We start from the raw sequence: 24,636 nt of genomic DNA on the forward strand, positions 1-24,636 counted from the left end.
CTCTTTCACCTGGTAATTCTATTGAGATTCAATCCTAATCAGCTACAATGCAAGCCAAGCTTTCGTGCATAAAGATGTTTGCTTATGGTTGTTTTTAACAGCACAAACAAACATCTAAAAATACCTGGAAACAACTAAATATAAAAGATGCTTCAATAAATTACAGTACATCCACATGGGAGTTAATATGCAGCCATGTGACATTCTGTTTAGCTTAAAACAATGAGATATTTTTAGCCTCTCAGATTGGCAAAGGTTTTTTTAAAAGATTGATAATACCCATTGTTGGCAAGAGTGTGGAAAACTTGACATTCTCGTGAACTTTTGGTGGGAATATAAATTGGGGGAACCTTTTTGAAGGACCATTTGGCAGTATATACTTAAAAAACATTCATACCCTTTGAACCAGTGCCTCCACCACTTGGAACTTATCCCTCAGGAATACCCCCACCAATCCAATCGATGGTAGCATTGTCTATGCCTGCAAAAACTGGAGACCACCCAAATATCCATCAATAGTGGACAAGTTAAATAATTCATGCTCAGTCACACAAGGAAATTCTTTTGTCTCCCCCTTGAATTTCAAATAGGCATCTCAAACAACCCACGCCCGGAGATAATTCTTATCCCCCCGACCCCCGACCCCACCAAGCTTCTCCTCCTATGTCCTCCCCACGGTGGAAACTGGCCTTGCCATTGGCCCAGCTGCTTAGCCAAACCCTGAGTCACTCTTGATTCCTCTCACCCTCTGGCACACATCCCAGCTGGTGGTACACCTGACACAGCTACCACTCGAGCACAAGCCAGCATCTTCTCTCTTCCACACCTTCCAATGGACCCCCTTGTCTCTACTCTTGGTCCACTACGGTTATTTCTCAGCAGCCAGAGTAATCATTTTTAAATGATTTTGAAATTAAATCAAGGTCCTCTATCCATACAATGGAATATTAGTCAGCCCTAAAAGGCAGTACTCATCATTTTACAGCGTGGATGGACCTCAAGCACATCATGCCATGTGAGAAGCCAGACACAAAAGGCCACATATTGGCTGATTCCATTTATATGAAACGTCTAGAATAAGTAAATCCATGGAGACAGAGAGCAGAGTGGTGGTTGCCGGGAGCTGGGGAAGGGGGGAATTGGGAGTGACTGCTTAATGGGTTCGGGTTTTCTTTGGGGGTCATGAAAATGTCTTGGAACTAGATAGAGGTGATGGTTGCACAATACTGTGAATATACTAAATGCCACTGAATTTGGTTAATTTTATGTTATATGAATTTCACCTCAATAAAAAAAAAAGAATAGGGCTTCCCTGGTGGCGCAGTGGTTGAGAGTCCGCCTGCCGATGCAGGGGACGCGGGTTCGTGCCCCGGTCCGGGAAGATCCCACATGCCGCGGAGCGGCTGGCCCCGTGAACCATGGCCGCTGAGCCTGCGCGTCTGGAGACTGTGCTCCACAACAGGAGAGGCCACAACAATGAGAGGCCCGTGTACCGCAAAAAAAAAAAAAAAAAAAAGAATAAATAAATTAGATCATGGCACCTTCCAGTGACTTCATAACACAATAAAAACAACATCCAAAAAGGAGAAAAGGGACTTCCCTGGTGGCACAGTGGTTAAGAATCTGCCTGCCCATGCAGGGGACACAGGTTCAAGCCCTGGTCCGGGAAGATCCCACATGCTGCGGAGCAACTAAGCCCGTGTGCCACAACTACTGAGCCTGCGCTCTAGAGCCCGTGAGCCACAACTCCTGAAGCACGCGCGCCTAGAGCCCATGCTCCGCAACAAGAGAAGCCATCACAGTAAGAAGCCCAGGCACCGCAGCGAAGAGTAGCCCCCACTCTCTGCAACTAGAGAAAGCCTGCGCGCAACAATGAAGACCCAACGCAGCCAAAAATAAATAAATTAATTAATTTAAAAAGGAGGAAAAAAGGGGGGGTTGATTCCCTGGCCATCCAGTGGTTGGGATGCGGTGCTTTCAATTCTGGGGCCCGGCTTCAATTCCAGGTCGGGGAACTAGGATCCTGCAAGCCACTTGGCTCGGCCAAAAAGAAAACAACAAGAACACGCAAACTCCTTACCTGCAAGGCCCCGGTAACTCAGGCTCTGTTGTGGGACCTCCAGCTTACCCCTCACCCACTCCCCACAAAACTCTGTGAGGGAGGGAACATCATTCCCACTTCAAGAGGGGAAGCTAGTTCAGAGAGATGAAATGGCTCACCAGGGACCACACGGGAAAGCGGGCAACCTGAAGCTGGCTCTGTCTGGCATCTAACCAGCCCACAGCTGTAGTGGACACCGTGGTGGCCGCCCAGACCCTCCTTCCGGATCAGGCACTCATGGTACCAGGTGTTGGTGGCTGATTGCTCTGTAGGTGGAAGAACCCCTTTGCCCCAGGTCCTGACCCTCCCCGAGGACAGCCCTCATCCAATGACGTGTCGGTGGGGGGCATAAAAGCCTTCCCCCTTACCTCAGGGGGATGTCTTTTTTTTTTTTGCGGTACGCGGGCCTCTCACTGCTGTGGCCTCTCCCGTTGCGGAGCACAGGCTCCGGACGCGCAGGCTCAGCGGCCATGGCTCACGGGCCCAGCCGCTCCGCGGCATGTGGGATCTTCCCGGACCAGGGCACGAACCCGTGTCCCCTGCATCAGCAGGCGGACTCTCAACCACTGCGTCACCAGGGAAGCCCAGGGGGATGTCTTTGATGGCCATCCCAGCGCCAGAGCTGCCCGTGGGACGGCTGAGGTCCAGTCATGACTGCAACACAGCTCAACTCCTCCCTCTGCCCAGGCCTCCTCCTCCACTCGCTGCTTTCCAAGGGCACCGCACACACCTGCCTGCTAATCTGCACCTCGGAATCTGCTCCCTGGAAACCCGACCTAAGATATCTGCCTAGTCCTTTAGGGCCAGACCGGAGGGCCCCGGGGGGTGACAGCTAAAGCCTGTGAGTGATAGGTCAGACTTGCCTCGTACAGAGATCCTACTGGAGGACAAACTGGAGTGGAGAGAGACGGGAGGCCAGGAGGCCCAGGAGGAGGCTGGTGAGAGGGGCGGGGCCTGAATTCACAGCACAGTGGTGATGGCAGGGAGAAAGGTAATTCCAGCAGTGGCCACTGGGTGGAATAAATGGACCATAATTCGAGACTGGCCTACAAGCCCTGAGCCTGGCCGGGGGTGGGGGGTGGGTCGGGGGGCGGTGGCTGGGGGGATGCTGGTGCCCTGGGCTGTCTTCCATCTGGAAGTCACTTGTCAGCTCTGGGCCAGCCTGCTGGGGTGCCAGCCCTGGCTCTGCCTGTCACTAGCCATGTGGCCTGGACAGTATCTTGGTGCCTTACTCTGTCCATTAGAGAAAACTGGGCAAACACCAGGCCTTCCTCAGGGGGTGCCTGTGAGGAGTCAAGGAGTTAACACAAGTTCATACGGTTCGGACAAGGGCCTGGCACGGTGTGAGCACCACCTTGACCACTCTAGGCTTCCCAAGTACCTGCTGGGTGTCTGGAAAGGACACAGGCCTTGGGTCAGTCACACCTGGCTGCAGCCCTGCGTGTTGGGGGCAAGTCCGTTCACTACCGAGCCCCTGATCTCACATCGGTAGGAGGGCAGTGATCCTCTGGGCCAGGAAGGATTATTAGAAGAATTAAGTAACACTTGCAAAGTTCCTGGCGCGTGGCGTGAAGTCCATAAACGTCAGCTGCTGCTGCTGTGAGGACAGTGCTGAGTATCTGTGCGAAGCTCAGTGTACTTGGCCATCCCACAGCAGGCAGCTGAGCCTTGCAGAGGCCAAACTCCGCCCATCCTTTGCACTCTCAGCCTGCTCCTCCTCCAGTGTTCTCTCCCTAAATGTCATCGCCATCGCCCAGCTGCCCAAGCCAGAAACAGAAGGAACGCTCACGTCCTCTCTCCTCCGCCCCCGCCACAGGCGGTCACCAAGTCCTGGCCCTCTCCAGCCTCCCCTGACCTCCCCGCAGGCCATCGAGCAGCCCCGATGATTCTGTTTCCTCATTTGAGCCAGCTCAGCCCTTTGTGTGCAGGGGGTGCATCCCATGGACCTCTGGCTGCGGGCCAAAGTCTTTAACCGTAAGAGCAAGGCCAGGCCAGGCCACTGAATCCCCAGGGTGTATCACAGGGCCTGGTATACAGTAGGCACTCAATAAATACTAGCTGGCTGGAGGACGGACGAACGCATGAATGTATGTATGTGCTGGCAGGAATAACACTAACGATAGCACAGGCACACAGCACCCACTACCTGCCCGGCCTTGTTCCAAGCCCGTACATGGATTAACGCATTTCATGCTCACAACAGCCCTATGTGCTAGCATTTGTTATTTCCCCAGTTTTACAGGGAGGTTATGTAACTCACCCAAGGTCACACAACAAATGCTCAGCAGAGACTCAAACAGGACGCAGGACCACAAGAGCAGTAACCAATGAGAAAAGCTCCCAGCCCTGCTATGCTTACCCCAGGCACCTTCACACTAAGTCCTAAGGGAAGGTTCGAGGCACAGGGAGTTAAGACTCTTGCCCAAGGTCATACAGCTGTAAATAGGACTTCTTTGTTGATGAATAAACAGATGTCCAGTTGACGGTGACTTTGGCTGGGGAGGGCTGCTCTCCTGGAGTCTTATTTCTGGGGGCCCTGATGAACAAAAGTTCTGAGCTTACGAGACTGGGGACCAGGCTATGGTAATGAGGTCACAGGGAAGCCTGCCAGTGAGGTGGGCGTCCGGCCACCAGCTCCTGCCTCCTGTCTCCTCAGGCCCTGGCTTCAGACTCTTGAACCCACCCAGGGCAGAAGCTTTCAACCAGCTGGCTGCCTGTAGGGCAGTGCCTCGGGCCTGCCAGCTGGGTGGGGTGAGAGAGACCGAGCCACCAGAACCCGGGGGACACCCCCGACCTCTGTCACCCCCAGAGCAGCTCTGCTTTGTCCAGGGCCCTGAGGGCGCTTTCAAACGGAAGAAAGGCTCTGCAGTCAAAACAACTTTCGAAAATCAGTGCCTTACGGGGATAAACATCCTTGTCAAGCAAAGTGGCCTTTTTGAGTCTCCCCTGGTGACATTCAGGGGCTCAGGAGGGTGAGAGTCTCTGACGCTGTCAGCCAAGTCCAATGTCAAGGCCACCCTGACCGTTTGTGGCCACAGGTCCCGGCTCCACACACCTGCCCTGGACGTGCCCCTAAGCTGGGGGCCTGTTTGTCTTTTTTGGGCATTCGCCCACATGGCTTCTCATGACTGGAATAAAAAGAAGAACCACCTATGACAAGCAACGTGCGCAGCGTGTCTGTAACCTTACTACAGACCTGTCAGGTATCATTATCCCCATCCTAGGGAGAGGAAACTGAGGTTCCGAGGAAAGAAATGACTCACCCCAGCACTCAAAGCCAGGTTGGTCTGACTCCAAAATATTTTTTCCGCTGCACCCCTGCCTACCACCCCCCACCCCACTGCCTCTTGCCCTCCTCACCTACATTCAAATCCTGCCCACATTCAGGGCCCGGCTGCTCTTCTAATACGCCCCACACCCAACTCGCTCTTACTCATGTTCCCAACCCACCCCCCGCTGTTTGTAAATGCCATCAAACACATTGCCCGTCTCCCATACCCCCCCTTCACCCTGCTGACTCCTTCACACTCTTTGGGAATCTGCTTGGGCATCACCTCTTCTGGGAAGCCCTCCCTGGATGCCTGGCTGGGTCAGGAGCCTCTGGGTCCCTCCTCTGAGTTTTCCCCATCAGCCAATGGCTCTGTCTTGCGGTCATTTGCTTTTCTGCATCTCAATGGAGCCCTAAGTTGCTGGGAGCAGGGCCCAGGTCCCCTGTGCTCACCACTATATCCCGCGCCAGCGTGGTGCAAGGCACACACTAGGTGCTCAATAAACACCTACTGAATGCGTGGCCTTGTGAGCGCAACAGGCAGCCTCCACGTCCACCTCCTGGCAGGTGCTGGGCACAGCGCACGTCCCGGCCGCCTAGCCCTCTCCCTGCCTCTCACAGGAAGCCTTCTCCATCTCCTCCACGTCTGTCCAATTCCCGCTCCACATCTCTTGCATTCACTCAACACATCTTTGAGCACCGACTTAAGCCAAGGTGACGTGAGGGAAGCATTTGAAAGCGGAACACGGGAAGGGATGCATCGCCCTTCTTCCCCACTGTGCCCACCCCGTGGTGCTCACCAGCCGCAGGCACACAGCGCACCGTCGGCTCCCGCCCCTTGTATGCACCAGGCTGGTTCTGAGGCACCATTGGCTGCCCGCCTGCCCGCCTGCCCACCCTTGCTCACCCGACCCACGGCCCCTTCCTCAGCCCCGGCCCCGCCGTACCCGGTTGATGAGCTCGCCGACCATGCCCGTCCAGGAGCCGTTGGGCTCGGGCGCCCCGTATAGCCCGTCCTCCACCAACCGCAGGCGGTAGCGGAAGCGCAGCAGCTCGGCCAGCTCCCGCAGCATGTCCACGCAGAAGCCCTCAAAGCGTTCGTTCCCCGACAGGGCCTGGAAGTTGGGCCGGCGCATGACGTACGGGTTCTCCTGGGGAAGCAGGAGAGAAGGGGTGGGGGGATCAGAGACTGGGGCATCTGGGGGCTGGGTCGTGGGTCCCAGGGCCCAGGCTGCAGCCAGATCAGGAACCTGCCCGCAGAGTGGAGATGACGGAGTCCTTGCCCTCATCCCCTGCTTACAAATGCTCAGTCGGTGGCAGGGCCATGTAAATTAGGAGGCTGGGATTAACATATACACACTGCTGTATATAAAATAGATAACCAACAAGGGCCTACTCTATGGCGCAGGGAACTCTACTCACATTTTGTAATAAGCTATAAGGGAAAAGAATCTGAAAAAGAATATATGTATATATACATACATATATATGTATAACCTGAAACTAACAACACTGTAAGTCAACTATACTTCAATTTAAAAACTAAAACTAAAAATAACTATCAAAACAAAAACAAATACTCAGAACCAGGGAAAAAGCACAGGGACCCTGCCAGGCCCTAGCAGATCGCAGGAAACTGGTTTGATCTCCACCAGACAACCTCATCTCAAGCTCAAATGGCTACAAGGGAGGCAGGTAATTTGAATGAATCAGACTGGATGGAGATTTTGCCAAACTTTCAAACTTTTGGCTAAAACCCGCAGTAAGATATATATATTTTACTTGTAATCCAAGTCATACACATATGTCTGTGTGCTCACAGTTGCACACATGTAACTAGACTTAGTTCCACAAAGCAGTCCTTTCCCTTAAGGCTATGGCAGAATACCCTGCTATTTTCCATCCTGCTCTACTTCATTTTTCTACACAACCAATAACAACCCATTAAACTGACTTCATGAGCCACCAAGGGATCAAAGAGGATCTGCCCCACCAGGATTTAGCTCCAGCCCAATGCTGCCACAAGGGAAGCAGGCCTGAGATGCCAGATGGTCCAATGTCAAGAGAATTTGGAAACCCAGGATGTTTTGTAAAATCTCCTGATTTTAAAGGTTAGCAACAGTTCAAATTCTAATACCAATTTTTTTTTTTAAATGCTTTGCAGGCTAACCAAACACCTGACAGTTTGCAATCTCTGGCCTACAGCTGTTTTGCTATGTTGATGCTTATTTTTGAGCAAACTTTACCGACCCTTTTTGTGCCAAATAAGGACAAAATCAGAGAGAATATGCCAAGTGCTAGTAAGACGAGGCATATGAAGATGATGGTAACAAAAGGGATACTTATCTTACATAGCTATTGTCTAAATGGTCGTTTGTACAGTGTCACTTTGGACTTAGGAATAAAACGAGTTAGGACTTAGGAATCAGCAAGAAGACCTTTGGCAATAATACCCATATGGTTACCATGTGGACTGAACACCTGCGAAGTACCAGCCCCTGTGCTGTTCTCTGGATTTTATCAATTTAATTCCTCACAGTGGGAATTCCCTGGCGGTCCAGGGGTTAGGACTCCACGCTTTCACTGCCGAGAGCGCAGGTTCAATCCCTGGTGGGGGAACTAAGATCCTGCAAGCTGTGTGGCGTGGCCATTAAAAAAAAAAAAAAAGGGCTTCCCTGGTGGCGCAGCGGTTGACAGTCCGCCTGCCGATGCAGGGGACACGGGTTCGTGCCCCGGTCTGGGAAGATCCCACATGCCGCGGAGCGGCTGGGCCCAAGAGCCATGGCCGCTGAGCCTGCGCATCCGGAGACTGCGCTCCGCAATGGGAGAGGCTACAACAGTGAGAGGCTCATGTACCGCAATAAAAATAGGAAAACAATTCCTCACGGTGACCTTCCACGGGAGGTATCCTTAGACTCACTTTACACATGTGGAAACTGAGGCTCACAGAGGTCAAGTGACCTCTGCCACCTCTCATTCATTCAGCACAAAATTACTGAGCTCCGAGGTAGATGCCCAGTATTTTGCAGCTCCTCCCGTCAAGAGATAGAGCGGGGCTTCCCTGGTGGCGCAGTGGTTGAGAGTCCGCCTGCCGATGCAGGGGACACGGGTTCGTGCCCCGGTCTGGGAGGATCCCACATGCCACCGAGCGGCTGGGCCCGTGAGCCATGGCCGCTGAGCCTGCGCATCTGGAGCCTGCGCATCTGGAGCCTGTGCTCCGCAACAGGAGAGGCCACAACAGTGAGAGGCCCGCTTACCACAAAAAAAAAAAAAAAAAAAAAAGAGCGCGGATTTCTCCACTCCTTGGGTCTGAGCGGCCCTCAAGACTTGCTTTGGACAACAGAATGCATTGGAAGTAGTGCTGTCTGACTTTCAGAGCCTGGGCCCTCAGAGAGATCTCTTGGGATCCCAGTGTAAGGAAGCCCGGGCCAAGGACTTCCCCGGTAGTCCAGTGGTTAAGAATCCACCTTCCAATGCAGGAGATGTGGGTTTGATCCCTGGTCAGGGGACTAAGATCCCACATGCCGCAGGGCAACTAAGCCCACACACTGCAACTACTGAGCCTGCGCACTCTGGAGCCCATGCGCTACAACAAAAGATCCCGCGTGCTACAACTAAGACCCGACGCAGCCAAATAAATAAATATTTTTTTTAAAAAAAAGGAAGCCCAGGCCAGCCTGCTGAAGGATGAGGGAGAATGAGTGAACCAAGATGTGCCGGCCAACAGCCCAGCCTAGACACCAGCTGAATGCAACCACGGTGAGCTCAGCAGAACTGCTTAGTTGGCCCACAGAACTGTGAGAAATAATAATCGTTATTGTTGGAAGCCTCCAGGTTTTGGGGCGGTTTGTTATACAGTGATGGGTACTATAAGGTACCTATAGACTAGATTCCAGGACCCCAACAAAGTCTCAGAGCTGAGGGGAGATGGGATGGAGGGAAGTCAGTGCTTTTCTCTCTCTCCCAAACCACATTTTCAAATCCAAAACTGTGGAACCAGGAATAGGAATGAGATAATACTAATAATAGCAGCAGCAGCTAGCATTTCTTGTGGGCTTGCTGTGTGACAGCTATTCTGTCAGCGTAGGAGGTCAGTATTATTACCTCTATTTGAGAGATGAGGACACAGGTCCCGAGAAGTGAAGTAGTGAGTGGCTGAGATGGACAAGTCAGGCTGAGTCCAAAGCTCTGCTCTTAAGCCCTATGCCAGACTAAACAAGATCGGAGCTGGGAGAAGCTAGACACAGAGACGGGGGGGCCTGGCCGGGTATCAAAGCTAGAGAATCAGAAATCAAGAATTCTCTAGACAAACACCCAGTGTTAGAGCTGGAAAGTGCTCATACAGCCCTCTTGATGTACATAGGAGGAAACCGAAGTTCAGAGAGGTCAGGTGTTTTGCCCAAGGTCACACAGCTGAAGCAGGGCAGTAGGAAGGGGAGATTGGGCAGAGCTGGGATTCAAGATCCAGTTGCTGTGCTCTCCAAAGCCCTTGTTCCTTCCACCAGGCCAAGCTGATCTTCAATTTCAAGACTGAGGCACCTGGGTTCTGGATTGGGGTTTGAGGCCTCAGGATCAGGTGGGAGCTGACAGAGCCAAAAACAGGGACTGAGGCCTGTGGACAGAACGCTAGGTCAGAAAACAATGATCTATCACTCAACCCGCAGCCCCAGACCATCAGATCCAAGGGTTTTAAGAAGCCTCTAATCCAAGGTTTTCAGATTTCTTCAAAAAGAATCTTCTGCAGAAGCCCAGCATTGCAGACGGACAGTGGGATGTTGCTAAGTCTGATTCTAAGAACTCATCCTACGAATGGCTATGCACCTGTACACAAAAATGTAGGTCCGGGAGAATCATGGCAGCATTTCTTGTATCAGGAACAAAGACTGAAACAGCCTAATTTGGAACAGGTTAAAAAGATTATTGATGTCATCAAAGAATCCCAGGCAACTACTAAAATAAGTTCTATAAGATATATTCACAGGAAAAAAACAAGCTACAGAACAACGTGTACAATATGCTATCCTTTGTGAAGGAAAAAGTGGGTATGGGCTCGTACATGCTCAGACATATCTGGGAGGATGGGGAAAAAAATGGGGGACTGGAGAGGGAAGGGGATGGATTTTTTCACTCCCCCCCTCCCCACACGCTTTGAATTCTATTTAGTGTAGAATTAAACTGAATGCTACTTAATTCTATTTAATTAACTTCTGTCCTGCCCCCAGTTTAAAATATTAATATTAAAATATTTTTTAAATTTTAGAGATGATATTTAAATGCATATGGAAATGTAAAAGATCAAAAGAACCAAAGCAATCCTAAAGAAGGACACGAAAACTGGAGGATTCACCCTACTGGGTATTAAGACAATTTAAAACTGTGGTGTTATTAAAGAATGCTCAACATCATTAATTATTAGAGAAATGCAAATCAAAACTACAATGAGGTATCATCTCACACCGGTCAGAATGGCCATCATCAAAAAATCTAGAAACAATAAATGCTGGAGAGGGTGTGGAGAAAAGGGAACCCTCTTGCACTGTTGGTGGGAATGCAAATTGATACAGCCACTATGGAGAACAGTATGGAGGTTCCTTAAAAAACTAAAAATGGAATTACCATACGACCCAGCAATCCCACTACTGGACATATACCCTGAGAAAACCATAATTCAAAAAGAGTCATGTACCAAAATGTTCATTGCAGCTCTATTTACAATAGCCAGGTCATGGAGGCAACCTAAGTGTCCATCAACAGATGAATGGATAAAGAAGATGTGGCACATATATACAATGGAATATTACTCAGCCATAAAAAGAAACGAAATTGAGTTATTTGTAGTGAGGTGGATGGACCTAGAGTCTGTCATACAGAGTGAAGTTAAGTCAGAAAGAGAAAAATACCATATGCTAACACATATATATGGAATCTAAGAGAAAAAAAAAGGTCATGAAGAACCTAGGGGTAAGACGGGAATAAAGACACAGACCTACTAGAGAATGGACTTGAGGATATGGGGAGGGGGAAGGGTAAGCTGTGACAAAGTGAGAGAGCGGCATGGACATATATACACTACCAAACGTAAAATAGCTAGCTGGTGGGAAGCAGCCGCATAGCACAGGGAGATAGCTTGGTGCTTTGTGACCACCTAGAGGGGTGGGATAGGGAGGGTGGGAGGGAGGGAGACACAAGAGGGAAGAGATATGGGAACATATGTATAACTGATTCACTTTGTTATAAAGCAGAAACTAACACACAATTGTAAAGCAATTATACTACAGTAAAGATGTTAAAAATAAATAAATAAATAAAATAAATAAAATAAAACTATGGTATTTAAGACAATGTGGTATTAGAGCAAAGACAGACAAACAGACAAGTGAATGGAGAGTTTGGAAACCCACACATAAATGGATACTTGATTTATGACAAGGGTAAGACTGTGCTGAAGGGGGAAAGAATGAACATTTTAATAAATGGTGCCATTCAATAGAACATCTATATGGAAAAAATGTTCTCTGACCCCCCTACCTCACATAACACACAAAAACCAATTCTAGGTGGATTGTAGATCTAAATGTAAAAGGCAAAATTATTACATTTTCAAGAAACATATAGGAGACTAGCTTTATGAACCTGGGGTAGGCAGAGAACTCTTTTTTTTTTGGCCGTGCTGTGTGGCATGTTGGATCTTAGTTCCCCGACCACAGATCAAACCCATGCCCTCTGCCATGGAAACGCGGGGTCTTAACCACAGGACTGCCAGGGAAATCCCAAGAATTCTTAAATTCTAAAAGCATTAACTGGACTCCCCTGGTGGTGCAGTGGTTAAGAATCCACCTGCCAATGCAGGGGACACGGGTTCCAGCCCTGGTCTGGGAAGATCCCATATGTTGTGGAGCAGCTAAGCCCGTGCACCACAACTACTGAGCCTACTCACCACAACTACTGAAGCCCACACGCTCTAGGGCTCGTGCTCTGCAACAAGAGAAGCCACCACAATGAGATGCCCGCGCACCGCAATGAAGAGTAGCCCCCGCTCGCCACAACTAGAGGAAGCCCGCGCGCAGCAACGAAGACCCAATGCAGCCAAAAATAAATAAATAAGTACGTACGTAAATAAATAAATAAATAAAAGCATTAACCGTAAAGCAGGGAGAAAAGGATAAAATGGACTTTAGGAAAATTAAAAATCTTTTCATCAAAAGATACCACTGGGAGGACTTCCCTGGTGGTCCAGTGACTAAGACTCTGTGCTCCCAATGCAGGGGGCCCGGATTCAATCCCTGGTCAGGGAACTAGATCCCGCATGCTGCAAACAAGAGTTCATAAGCTGCAACTAAAGATCCCGCACGCCGCAACAAAGATCCTGCACTCAGCAACGAAGATCCCGCATGCCGCAGCTAAGACCTGGCACGGCCAAATAAATAAATAAATATTGAAAAAAAAAAAAGATACCATTGAGGGGAATTCTCTGGCTGTCCACTGGTTAAGACTCCTCACTTTCACTGCCAAGGGCCCAGGTTCAATCCCTGGTCGGGGAACTAAGATCCCACAAGCTGCACGGCACAGCCAAAAAAAATACCACCAAGAGTGAAAAGGCAAGCCTCAGAGTGGGAGAAGTTCTCTGCAATGTATATTCCAACAAAGAACTTATATCCAGAACATATAAATAGATTACAAATCAATAAAAAGGTCAGATATTCCAATTTTCTAAAAATAGAGAAAGATCTGAGCAGGGACTTCCCAAAAGAAGGTTCCGAACAGGCAATAAATGAAAAAGTGGTCACCTTCCACGGTCGTTAAGGAAATGTAAGTTAAAACTACAATAGGGTTGGCACCTTCCTATACTCAGCACCGGCTAAACTGAGGAGCGACTGGAATTCTCCTTCACACACTGCCAGTGGGAATGGGGAATGGTACCGCCACTTTGGAAAATGCTTTGGCAGTATCTACCGAGGCTGGAAAACTCCAGCAATTCCACTCCTGCAAATACATTCGACAGAAATGCCTATGCATGTTCACCGAAAGGCGTGTGGTAGGGTGTTCACAGCAGGACTATTCACAATAGCAAAAGAACTAGAAACAACTTCAATGCGCATCAATTTGGTGGGTAAGTAAATCGCGGTTCGTTCATATAACAGGACATATAACGAGACTAAACTATTTGCAGCAACGTGGGTGAATCTCACAAACACGTGTTGTGCACAAGAAGGCAGACCAGAGAGAGAACATAGAATACGATGCCATTTATGTGAAGTTCAAAGCAGGCAAAGCTAACCTGGGGGGCGGTTAGAGACCAGAAGGGGCATATGGAGAGCTGGGGGTGGGAGAACTGGTCCCACAGGTGTGTTCAGTAATTGCAAATTCAGTGAGTGGTACACTTAACGATTTGTGCAAATTTCTGTATGCATGTTACACTTCTATAAAAATCCCTTGAAACTAAGAAATGTTAAAGTAGGGTGGGTCTAGAACATTCCTCACAAGCTGCTTGCCTGGACCTTTTTTGTGAAGCCAGGACCCAATTCCATATCCAAGACTTCCTGGAGGGCAGTTTAAAGGACCCCGATCTAGTTTACCCCCTTCAGTTTATTATGAATATTTTAGTTCCCTCATTTTATAGGAGGAAGCTGAGGACAGAGAGAAGAGACCCACCCAGGTCACAAAGTGTACGGACGGCAGGGCCAGGCCTAGAACGCAGAAGCGAGGGCTTGGAAAGAAGCAGAAATCGACGTGGTGTGGCGCAACGTAGAAGCACGTGGGCTCTGCCATCCTCTAGTTGCGCGATTCGCGTCACCTAACCCTCCTGCACCTTAGTTTTGTCTGAAAATCGGCGCTCACAACGGTACCTGCCTCAGGGCTGCCATGAACGCCAAGTAACTCCAGCGAAGAGCTCAGCATACAGCTCAAAGACTCTGGCCACGATGGTGGCTATTCTTTACTTTTTTTGGCCCAACTACTCGGCTTGTGGGATCCTAGTTCCCCGACTGGGGATTGAACCCCGGCCCTCAGCAGTGAAAGCGCAGAGTCCTAACCACTGGACAGCCAGGGAATTCCCGACTGCTATTCTTACTGATGATGCCAGATGGGGAGAGAAAAGGGATTCACATGTGCTCAGCACATCTTCCTGGCAGGACACTGCCAGGGGGGCCTGCTGATCTCATGCCATCCTCCCACAGCCCTTCAAGGTGGGACTATTAGACCCATTTTACGGATGAACATATGGAGCCTCGAGAGTTGGATGATCTGAGGTCCAGGCAAAGCCAGGAATGCAAGTGAGGTCTGTCTGACCCCAGAGGCACCAAAGAGCAGGACGACATGTCCCAGTCTGATGAAGGGAGAACCTCTCTGGGAGGGGGCAGGGCCTGGGGCTTGGGGAAGGGCCCTGCAAAGCCTCATCCCCTGGGGCACCTCTCCTGCACCCCCAGCTTCCCTGAGGGACCTCTCTCGGTCTTGGCACCAGCCCGCCCTCGCTCAACTCCAGATGTGTGGGCACCACCCAGGGACAGCCCCAGCCTCCATCCCACCTGCTCCCTCCCCCTGCCCAGCCCATCAACATCCCACATCAGATCCCCTCCCTCCCCACAGCCCTAGACAGCTCAGGCCTCATCCTCCCCAACCTGGGGCGTCTCTCTCTCCTGCAGCCTCCCTCAGGGCCCCGCTTTTCTGACACCCAGATCTGGCCCTGCCCCTTCCTGCTTAACGGTCTCTAACGACCAGGATAAGCATAACTAAGTTCTCCAGAGATCCTTCCCCACCTCTGTCATAGCACTCACCACCCCTCCATGTTTGTTAGGTGCCAGGCACCACCCCAGGCCCAAGGGACAGAGCAGGGAATAAGACAAGCCCTGAAAGCTTCCTGTCCCCAGCGCCCAGGTTGACTCACGTCTGAATCCCCAAGTGCCTGGAGCAGGCCCAGCCCAGAAACACAAGTCTGAAAATGTTAGTGAACGAATGGGCAGGTCCGGCTGTGCACACTGAGGCCACTGCCTCCACATCCGATCTGGCAAACACCTCCTGAGGCCCCTGCTCCTGTGGTTCCCGCTGCCTGGAAGGCCAGGTCCCTCCTTCTCTGTGCACCCAACTCCTACACAGCTTCTAAAGCCCTGTCTAGCACCACCTCCTCTGTGAAGCCTTCTTCAAGCCTTTGAAGGCTGAGGCAGCCCCTCCTTTCTGTGGGGGTCCCTTATTACCCTGTGTGGAAATGATTGTGTCCAGGTCTGTCTCCATCAGACTGGGATTCCCCCTGCAGGGTCACTCAAGGATAGGGAGACCACGGGACCACCTGGGACTCATTCCTCCACCTCCAGAATATGTGTGAGGTCTGGCGCAGGGCAGCTTCAGTAAATATTTGTGGAATGAATGAGAAAATGAATGACTCCATCAAGAGAAAAATGAAGGTCAGGAAGAGGGCAACACTGGCTCAGGGGCCCTGGGGAGAACTGGAGACAAGTGTGGGAAAAGACTGGAAGCCCCCCGGGGTCACAGCCCTGCTCTCCTGATACCCCCTCCCTGACCTCCGCCCCTGCTCCCCACCGAGAACCCCAGGAAGCCTCTGGGGTTGGCTCCACTCCCACACGTGCAGAGGCGCTCCGTCTCCCAGCCAGCCTGGCCTGGTCCTCAGGGCCCCTGAGTGAGGCTGTTACGAAGTGTTTGGTTTCCCGTCTGTAAGCCATCTGGCCCTCCCCCGGAGGAGGTCCACATTAGGTCAGGAGCTCCCTAGGGACAGAGGAAATAGCTCTGTGACGCGCTGCTTTAGGGGGCCTCCGACGTCCTGTGGAGCCTGTGTAATCCTCTCAACCTCAGCATCCACAGCTATCAGCCGGCCCGCCTCACGGTGACCGAGGGGCTTCGCTCAGACAACGGATGCCAGCGGGCCAGGGACCCAGCTGCTCGAGGCAGCTTCCTGCTCCCCAGGTCCTGTGCGTCTCCCCTCCCTGGCCTCCTGGCAGGAAACAGCAGGGTGCAGGGCAGAGGGCAGGGGCTCCGGGCATGTCACTCAGCTCCAGCAGGGACTCGCCCTGTGACCTGTTTCCTTACCTTCAAAAGGAGGAAGATAGGACAAACCTCACCGACTAGCTGAGAGGTTTAATGAGTGACACCTGCAAGGGCCTAGCACCGTGCCTGCTGCAGAACAGGTGCTCCATATATCCTCACGGACCCACAAAGGCACCTCGGTCTCTGGTCTGGTAAAATGCAGGAGTGACACTCCAGGGGCTACAGGACCATCTCCACGGCTGGTGCTCAGGAAGGAGAGGACTGGACATTCAGAGCACAGTGGTTAAGACTCGGGCTCTGGAGACTCAGAGACGCGGCATCCATCCTGGCTATGCCTTATAAGAGACATGGCATTCGTCCTGGCTATGCCTTATACTTGCTGTGTGACCTGGGCAAGTCGCTTTACCTCTCTGAGCCTCTTCAAGATGGATATTAAATAAGTTGGCATGTGTCAACACACTCGGTGGGCAAATGTGACAAAATGACTGCTCTAGCAATGGCGATTTACAGGGGCCTACCCTGGGCCAGGCGCTGCGAGAGGCGCCCCGCCTGTACCGCCTCGTGGAATCCTCATGATGCCAGTCGTTCCCATCTCTGCCGTGCATCGGCAGGCTGGCAGCACCCAGGGCTGGACCTGGCTCTGATGGCAGAGTCTGTGCCCACCGCTGCTCCAGCAGCAATTAGGCTGGTGACGTCACGGCCACAGTCAGGAGTTGTTGGGTGCCTGGGTCACGTCCCCACTGGTCCGTGTGCCGTGCCAGCCCAGGCATCCCTCCTCCTCACTAGGACTGGCCTGGGGCACCGCTCAGGAAAGGCACCTTCATCTACCGCCTGTCCCCACAAGGGCCACTCACCAGGATGGTCGTAACCACCAGCGTCTTATTGGCCAGTGTCTGCGACAGGTTGATGTCCAGGGTGGTGGCGTTCATCGCCAGGGTCCGGTTGGAGTACCACACCCCGATCTGAGGCAGAGAGGGCACTGTCAGCACAGGCCCTGCCTGAGGATGCCTCAGCCCTCTGGGCCCCGCCCCGCCCTGCCCCAGCCCCCAGCTCCATCCAGGCTCTGGCATTGTCCTGGGGATGCTCACCTCACGGTGGCCCTGCCGAGACTTCTCCAGGATGCGCAGGGTGTAGTTGGTCCTCTGACCTTTGCTGTTGAACTCGACACGCCCAGTCAGCCCGTCATACTCTACCTAGCAGGGCGGGAGGAGGGCAGAGGGGAGGAGGGCAGAGGGAAGGGTGGCAGGGGCCCAGAGGGGAAGAGACAGAGATGGAGGAGACGAGAGAGAGGGAGAGGGACCAGGAAGGACCACAGTTAAACGAGTAAGACAACATGTCAGCAAACGAGAGGAGATGGAACAAAGAAGCAGGGCAAGGGCAGCGCAGACAGGCAGAGGAAGGCCGGGAGAGGAGAGACAGACGGGAGAGTGAGGCCCAGGGAGAGCAGGAGGTGGGGCCGGGGTCGGAGGTGGGGGGACAGGGCAGAGGGGGTGCCGCGGGGTGGACACAGTGAGCACCGCCCCAGGAGGCAGGCTGCCACGCCACCTCGGCCCTCCCCACTCCCGGCTCACCATGCGCAGGTAGTTCATGAGGCTGGTCCCATGGGGCCAAATGTTGGCCGACGTACAGGCCAGCGGCTTCACACCGATCTCCTGGCTGCGGTTCAGCTCCCGGACGGCACTCACCACCACGTGCACGGCGTCGAACATCAGGGCAGCTGACAGCTGGGGTGTGGGGTGTGGGGGGGGCAGAGATGGGGAGGGATGGGAAAGATGCAGTTCAGCCAGGGGAGCCCCAAAGCCCCGTGTACCACCCCCAAGCCCTGAGACAACTCTCCTCTCTCCAGGAACATAAAACCACGCAGGTCAGGAGCGAGGACGGTCTTCTAGGGGAGCGGAGATGACAGTGGGAAAGACGTGCATGCTGTCCACGCCGCCATGGGGGCAGCTCTTCCTGACTGCGTGCGGCCTGTGTCTGTTTGGGGAAGGGCACGTCTGACAGGGTTTGCCTAGACGGCCAGCTGTCACCCTCAAGGGGGATGTTGGTGGGTGCAGGAATCTGTGTGTCTTTGTGGCTGATGTAGGGTCATGGAGGGTGGGGGGAGACAGCCACAGCCCCTGTCTGAGTGTGTCTGGGGACACATTTATGTGGGTGGGGCTGGAAAAACATGCTTATTTGTCTATATACAGGGTGGGCCTGATGTGCAGGAAGCAGGAGAACGTAACGGTTATGAGTCCAGGGCTTGGGAGGCTCTGAGCTGGAGGCCCGGCCCTACTACTTCCTGTAGAGAACCAAGTCCACACCTCTCTCAGAATCTCAGTTTCCTCCCTTGTAAAGGAAGGGTGATAGTTATCTCTGCCTCCAAGTGCTTATGTGGGGCTCAAGCGAGACAATGCATGCAAAGTGCTCAAAATAGCGCCTGGCACACAGTGAGGGCTCGACACAAACTGGCCACTGAGCAGTGACGGCCAACATGGGATGTGTGTCTGGGAGAGCATGTCTTGGCTGGGTGGGGTAAAGGTCTGAATATCCCTGTTGGGTAGGTAGGTGTGGGGTGCGGATGGACGCTCCCCTGTCCGTGTATGTGTGCGATGGCCCTGCATGCACATGTCTGACTGCAAGGCTCAGTGTCTGTGTGAGTTTTTGTGCACGTAGGAGTGTCTTGGTACCTTGGTGTATGGCTAGATGTTTGTGAACAAATACACATAAATATGCATCTTTTGTATGTTTGCATTTATTCAACATATATTATCAGATACTACTCTGAGCAGGTGGTTTTAGATGCTGGTTATACCATAGTGAACAAAACAGAAATGCCCGCCCTCATGGAACTTACAAGCTAAATATCTGTACATACCTCTAAGCAAAACATAGAGCAAGCCACATGGTGATTAGATAAGCAAAGATAGATGCTATGGAGAAAAATCTGGCAGGGAAGGTGGCTAAATAGTGGGTAGTTTGCCATTTTGTAAACAGGGGGACATTTGAGCAGTAACTTGGAGAGGAGGGAGCAAATTGCTAGTTCCCTGGGGAAGTGCACGCAAAGCAGCAGGAAGAGCAAGTGCAAAGGCCCTGAGGTGCGCATGTGCTGGGGCAGCAGAGGCACCTGGAGGAGACCCATGTGGCTGGAGCGGCTTGGGAGGTGGAAAGGAAGAAAGGGCTCAGACTTAGCTCAGGGCCACGCTGTGAGGCCTCGTGGATGTTCTCAGAAAGCGAGTGGGGCACCGGAGGGTTCTGAGCACAACCGGCCAAGGCCTGAAGGGGCCCCGGAAGTGTCTGTGTGCAGGATGCCCATGTGCCGGGGGCAAGGGTGTGAGCTCACCGCGGGGCCGGGGTAGGTGCTGGCTTCACAGTTCTCCCTCCAGGACATGTTGAGGCTGCGCACAAACTCAGGATAGAAGGGGTGAGAGGTGTTGAACATGGAGAAGCCCAGGATGTTGGAGGAGTCCTCCACGATCCCGTCCAGGTGCAGGATGGGGAAGTCCTGGGACCGAGAAGAGGGGGTGAGGGAGGGGCTGGGCCCACGTCAGGGCAGATGCTGCACGGGGAGATGGGGGCTTCGGGGGCTGCAGAGGGTACGCACCATGGTGGTGAGGATGTACTTGTAAAACGCTGAGGTCATTCCCAGCTCCGAGGCCTGGAGAACACAGGAGGCAGGCATGGGGAGAAGTCGAGAGAGCAAGAGAGATTTAGAGACAGGCCTTGTAAGGAGACACCCCATAAGGAACAGTAAGAGACACCCAGAGACAGAGAGAGACAGGGGAAAGGAGACAAGTGGGGGCAGAGGGAGACCTTGGTTGCTCATGTCCCGCAGGGTGACTAGGGCCCAGGTGGGAAGAAGATTTTGTTGGAGGAGAGAATGACACCCTCAAGTGCCCGCCTCCCTCTTTAGGTCACATAGAAGACTGCCTTCTGGAGACAGGCAAAGGGACACCTCAGAAACAGGGTGAGGGAGGGCAACCTTAACCTTAACCTTAACCCCCAGGTTGCCCCAAAGCCAAATTTGGGCTGCTAATTTGTAAGGCTCAGCCTGGTCACAGGTCAGAAAAACTACCCCCTGCAATCTTTAAAAGCACTTTGCAGGGCTTCCCTGGTGGCGCGGTGGTTGAGAGTCCACCTGCCGATGCAGGGGACGCGGGTTCGTGCCCCAGTCTGGGAAGATCCCACATGCCGCGGAGCAGCTGGGCCCGTGAGCCATGGCCGCTGAGCCTGCGCATCCGGAGCCTGGGAGAGGCCACAACAGTGAAACGCCCGCATACCGCAAAAAAAAAAAAAAAAAAAAAAAAAAAGCACTTTGCAATGAAAGGCAGCCAATTTAAATCTCAAGATTCGGGAATTCCCTGGCGGTCCAGTGGTTGGGACTCCACGCTTCCACTGCAGGGGGCACAGGTTTGATCCCTGGTCAGGGAACTAAGATCCCGCAAGCCGTGCAGCACAGCCAAAAAAATAAAAAAAATAAAAAATAAATAAAAATAAATAAATCTCAAGATTCATGTTGTGAGCCCCCTTTCTCACAGTCCTCAAGGAAAACAAAGTTAGAAGACGTCTCCATGCTAGGAGTGCCCAGTTCTGTCCTGCTACCATCATTAGAACATGAAATGGCACCAGACTGCATTGCCTGTGTGGCAGGAGCTGTTATCACATGGGTTACAGCCCATTCCAGGACAGAAAAATGCAGGCTTGAGAGGAAAGTGACCACCGGTCACTTGGCTTGCACAGGAGGGGCTGGGACCCCGGCCCAGGCCTGCATTGTCTGCCTCCAGAACCCAAAATCTTTTCTCTAAGCCTCAAGAGCCCTGTGGATTCTGTCCACACTTCTTCCTGTTAGCTACGATAGGCAACGATATATGGTTTTAATTTTTTAAAAACTGGAGAAAAATAAATAATACACATTCGATTATGAGGAAAAATTAAGAGCAGGGAACAATGAATGATTAATGAATGTGGGTCACCATTGGATGGCATGCGGAGGGCCCATGGGGAAATGTCCTGTGCTGGCCCTTCCTGGGTGGTGCCCTTGAGAGAGTCCATTCCCCGCCCCCGCCAGAACCCCTGCTTCTTCATCCAAAAAATGGTATCATACCTGCCCTGCCCTGCAGGTTGGAGTGAAAGCCAAATTACCTTGTTTTTTTTTGTTTTTTGGGGGCCACACTGAACGAATTGTGGGCTCCTAGTTCTCCGACCAGGGAGAGGACCAGGGCCCCCTGCAGTGGAAGCGCAGAGCCCTAACCACTGGACCACCAGGGAAGTCCCGAGAGCCAAATTAAAGAAGGCACGCAAACACCTCGACACAGAGTAGGAGAGGCACTCAGTAAAGATGACAGGGCGCTCCCACTACGCCCGCGTTTATTCTGGGCCAGGGCCTGTCCCAGTGCTTCCCCACCTTTCACTCATTAACCCTCACGGCACCCCACTGAGGTAGCAGGTATGCACAGAGAGGGAAGGCGACTGTCCAGGGTCCAACCAAGGGTGCAGCCGGCAAGCAGCTGAGCTGAGAGACAAAACTTCCTATTTAGCGTTTGCACGTAGGAAGCGGGGCTCCGGACCACCACGTGATAACTGAGGCCCATGTGCCTTGGTTGACTTGTTCTGTCACCCCATGTTTCTGCTCCTGATCCTGTAGGGAAATCAGAGACGGGACCCACCAGAGAGGGGAAATCAGGTGGGGACCCACCTTACGGAGAATGAGGTGGGAAATGGATGCGTTGGCGTCGATGATGATGGTGGACACTTTGTCATCTCGGATCTCCTTGAGCAGCGGCGTGGGGTCCCGGCTGTCGTCCAGCATTCTCACTGACAGCGTCTCCTTGGAGATGAGGAAGCCGCGCACCAGTTCCTCCAATCGCAGCAGGCCTGAGGGAGGGGTGGGGCCCTGGGTTAGAGCCCCTCCGTGTGCCTGGAGTTGGGGCAGCCGCTCCCTCCTCTCTGGCACGGGGTAGCTGGGAGAGGACCAGGGCTCACCCAGGATGTGGGGTGGCTGTTTGGAGTGCAGCTGGCTCTCTTGGGGTGCTGGGCCCAGGTGCCTGATGCTCAGGTCCTCTCAAATTGAAGTCTCAACCGAGACCTCCCCCGACCTCCAGATCGCTGTCTCCTGCCACCTTTCTGCCCCCACCGGGCTGCATGACAAACGTCGCACGCTTCACGTGTGCATAGTCGCAATCTGCTCTCCTCGCCAAACCACCACAGTGGTGAACAGACTCCAGCCGGCCAGGCGCTCAGGCCAGAACCTTTGACGGCAGCCTGGCCCCTGTCTGTCTCTCACACCCACGGCCAATCCACCCAGGCTCTACTTTCAAAACACACCCCATGGCACCGCATCCCCGTCACGGCCCTGGCCCGAGCCACTGCCATCTCCCGCCTGTGACATCGGCCACGCCTGCCCCCGGAGAGTCTGTTCCCTACACAGCAGCCAGAACTGCTGCTGTAACGCAGATGTGTCCTCCTCTGTTCCAAACCCTCCAACGGCTTCTCGCTGATTCAGAGTGAAGGCCAAAGTCCTCACAGTCTGCAAGGCCCTACTCCATCTGCCGACTCACTTCATTATGTCCCTGACCTCATCTCCTCCTCTCCCACTCGCTTGGCTCCAGCCACGCCGGCCTCCTTGTTGTCACACACACACACACACACACGTGCCCCATGGCCTCTGCGCTGGCTGTTCCCTCTGCCTGGAACGCTCCTCTCCAGACCCCCACACTCCAGATCTTTACTCAGATATCACCTCCTCAGTGAGGTCCACGCCAACCATTCTATTTCAAATTGCACCCCCTTACTCCAGCTCTCCCAATTCCCATCATCCTCCTCTATTTGTCCACAGGACTCACTACTCCTGACCAGACCACGTCTTCTCTATGTCCACTGCCTGGCTCTTCTCATTAGGTTTGACAAGGGCCTGGTTCATGCACTGCCACATCCCTAATACCAAGAACAATGTCTGGGGACTTCGCTGGTGGATCAGTGGTTAAGAATCCACCTGCCAATGCAGGGGACAGGGGTTCGAGCCCTGGTCCAGGAAGATCTCACACGTCTCAGAGCAACTAAGCCCGTGCGCCACAACTACTGAGCCTGCGCTCTACAGCCTGCGAGCCACAACTACCGAAGCCCGCGCGCCTAGAGCCCGTGCTCCACAACAAGAGAAGTCACTGCAGTGAGAAGCCTGCACACTGCAACGAGTGACCCCCGTTGGCCGCAACTAGAGAAAGCCTGCGTGCAGCAACGAACACCCAACACAGCCAAAAATAAATAAATTAAATAAATAAGTAAAAAGTAAAAAATAAAAATAATGTCTGGACCACGGCAGGTGTGCAGTGAATACCTTTTGAAAGAGGAATCCCTCCTGGAGGTGACTGAGCACAGTCCTCTCTCTCTCCAGCGGCACCCACAAGCCCGTCAGCCTCCCAGACGTCTCCACTTGAATGTCTCAAAGACACCTCAAACACAGTGTGTGCCCCTGAACTGACTATCCCCTCCTCCTCGGGCAGGACCTGGTCACCGTCCGTGACCCCACAATCTCCCTTCCCTCACAACTCTCCTCAAATCCATTCTGGCCCCTCCGTCCCCATGCCACCACCTGAGCCCTAACCAGGACCATCCCTCCCCGCCTCTAGCTGCTCTCCATGCCACATCTCGTGTCATGGAATCTCCAAGTCTGCTCTCTGTGTTGCAGCCAAAGAGCCCAAAGAGCTCTTCCTGCAACACACTCGTCCCTGCCTGGTATGGGTACTTTCCATGGCCCCCATCGTCTTCAGGAAAAAACAAAAGGCCCTCAGTGATCATGCCCCGTTCCCGGGTCCTACTTCATTGCTCCCATGCTGGGAGCATCTCTGAGCCTCCCAGGGCCTCGCCTCTGCCCTGCCCTGCCCTCTGCTTTGTACATACTCCCTCTCTTCTCTCCCACCTCACCTCCTCCCTACCTTTCAGGTCCATCTTAGAGGTCCCTTTCTCTGGGAGGCAGGCTCTGAACCTCCTAGACTAGGGTTGGATCACCCCCGCTTAACTCCTGAGAGCTCGCAACACTCCGCATCACAACTGCTCGACCACGGCGTCCCCCAGTGGCCCCGGAGCTCCGGGAAGCCGGGGACCACGCCTAGCGTTGTTCACTGCTAAATCACTGGGACCTAGCAGGGGCCCTGCTCCGAGCACGTGCTCAGTCACTATCTGCGGACTAAAGAGTCTCTTTAGGGGCAGGAGTGGGTGGGGAGGGGGTGGCCTGTGGAACCAGAGGTCTGGGTTCCTAAAGGGGAAGGGATGGTGGAGACTAGGAGAGCCTGTGTCT

General features: G+C 52.9%; 1 protein-coding gene across 3 annotated transcripts in view; it reads right to left on the reverse strand.

Moving 5' to 3' along the window:
- The window catches only part of GRIK5 (glutamate ionotropic receptor kainate type subunit 5), a 51,828-nt gene that overhangs the window by 17,710 nt on the left and 9,482 nt on the right, over positions 1 to 24,636 (reverse strand). For all 3 annotated transcript variants that reach the window (XM_060130444.1, XM_060130443.1, XM_060130445.1), the window contains exons 6-12: positions 22,039 to 22,217; positions 19,948 to 20,001; positions 19,687 to 19,848; positions 17,936 to 18,088; positions 17,453 to 17,557; positions 17,219 to 17,326; positions 6,317 to 6,520 (exon numbers count right to left, since the gene is read on the reverse strand). In XM_060130444.1, coding sequence (XP_059986427.1) covers positions 6,317 to 6,520; positions 17,219 to 17,326; positions 17,453 to 17,557; positions 17,936 to 18,088; positions 19,687 to 19,848; positions 19,948 to 20,001; positions 22,039 to 22,217 — 965 coding nt within the window. The remainder of the gene's footprint in view (positions 1 to 6,316; positions 6,521 to 17,218; positions 17,327 to 17,452; positions 17,558 to 17,935; positions 18,089 to 19,686; positions 19,849 to 19,947; positions 20,002 to 22,038; positions 22,218 to 24,636) is intronic.

This window comes from Lagenorhynchus albirostris, chromosome 19, assembly GCF_949774975.1.
Source record: "Lagenorhynchus albirostris chromosome 19, mLagAlb1.1, whole genome shotgun sequence".
Classification (NCBI taxonomy): domain Eukaryota; kingdom Metazoa; phylum Chordata; class Mammalia; order Artiodactyla; family Delphinidae; genus Lagenorhynchus; species Lagenorhynchus albirostris.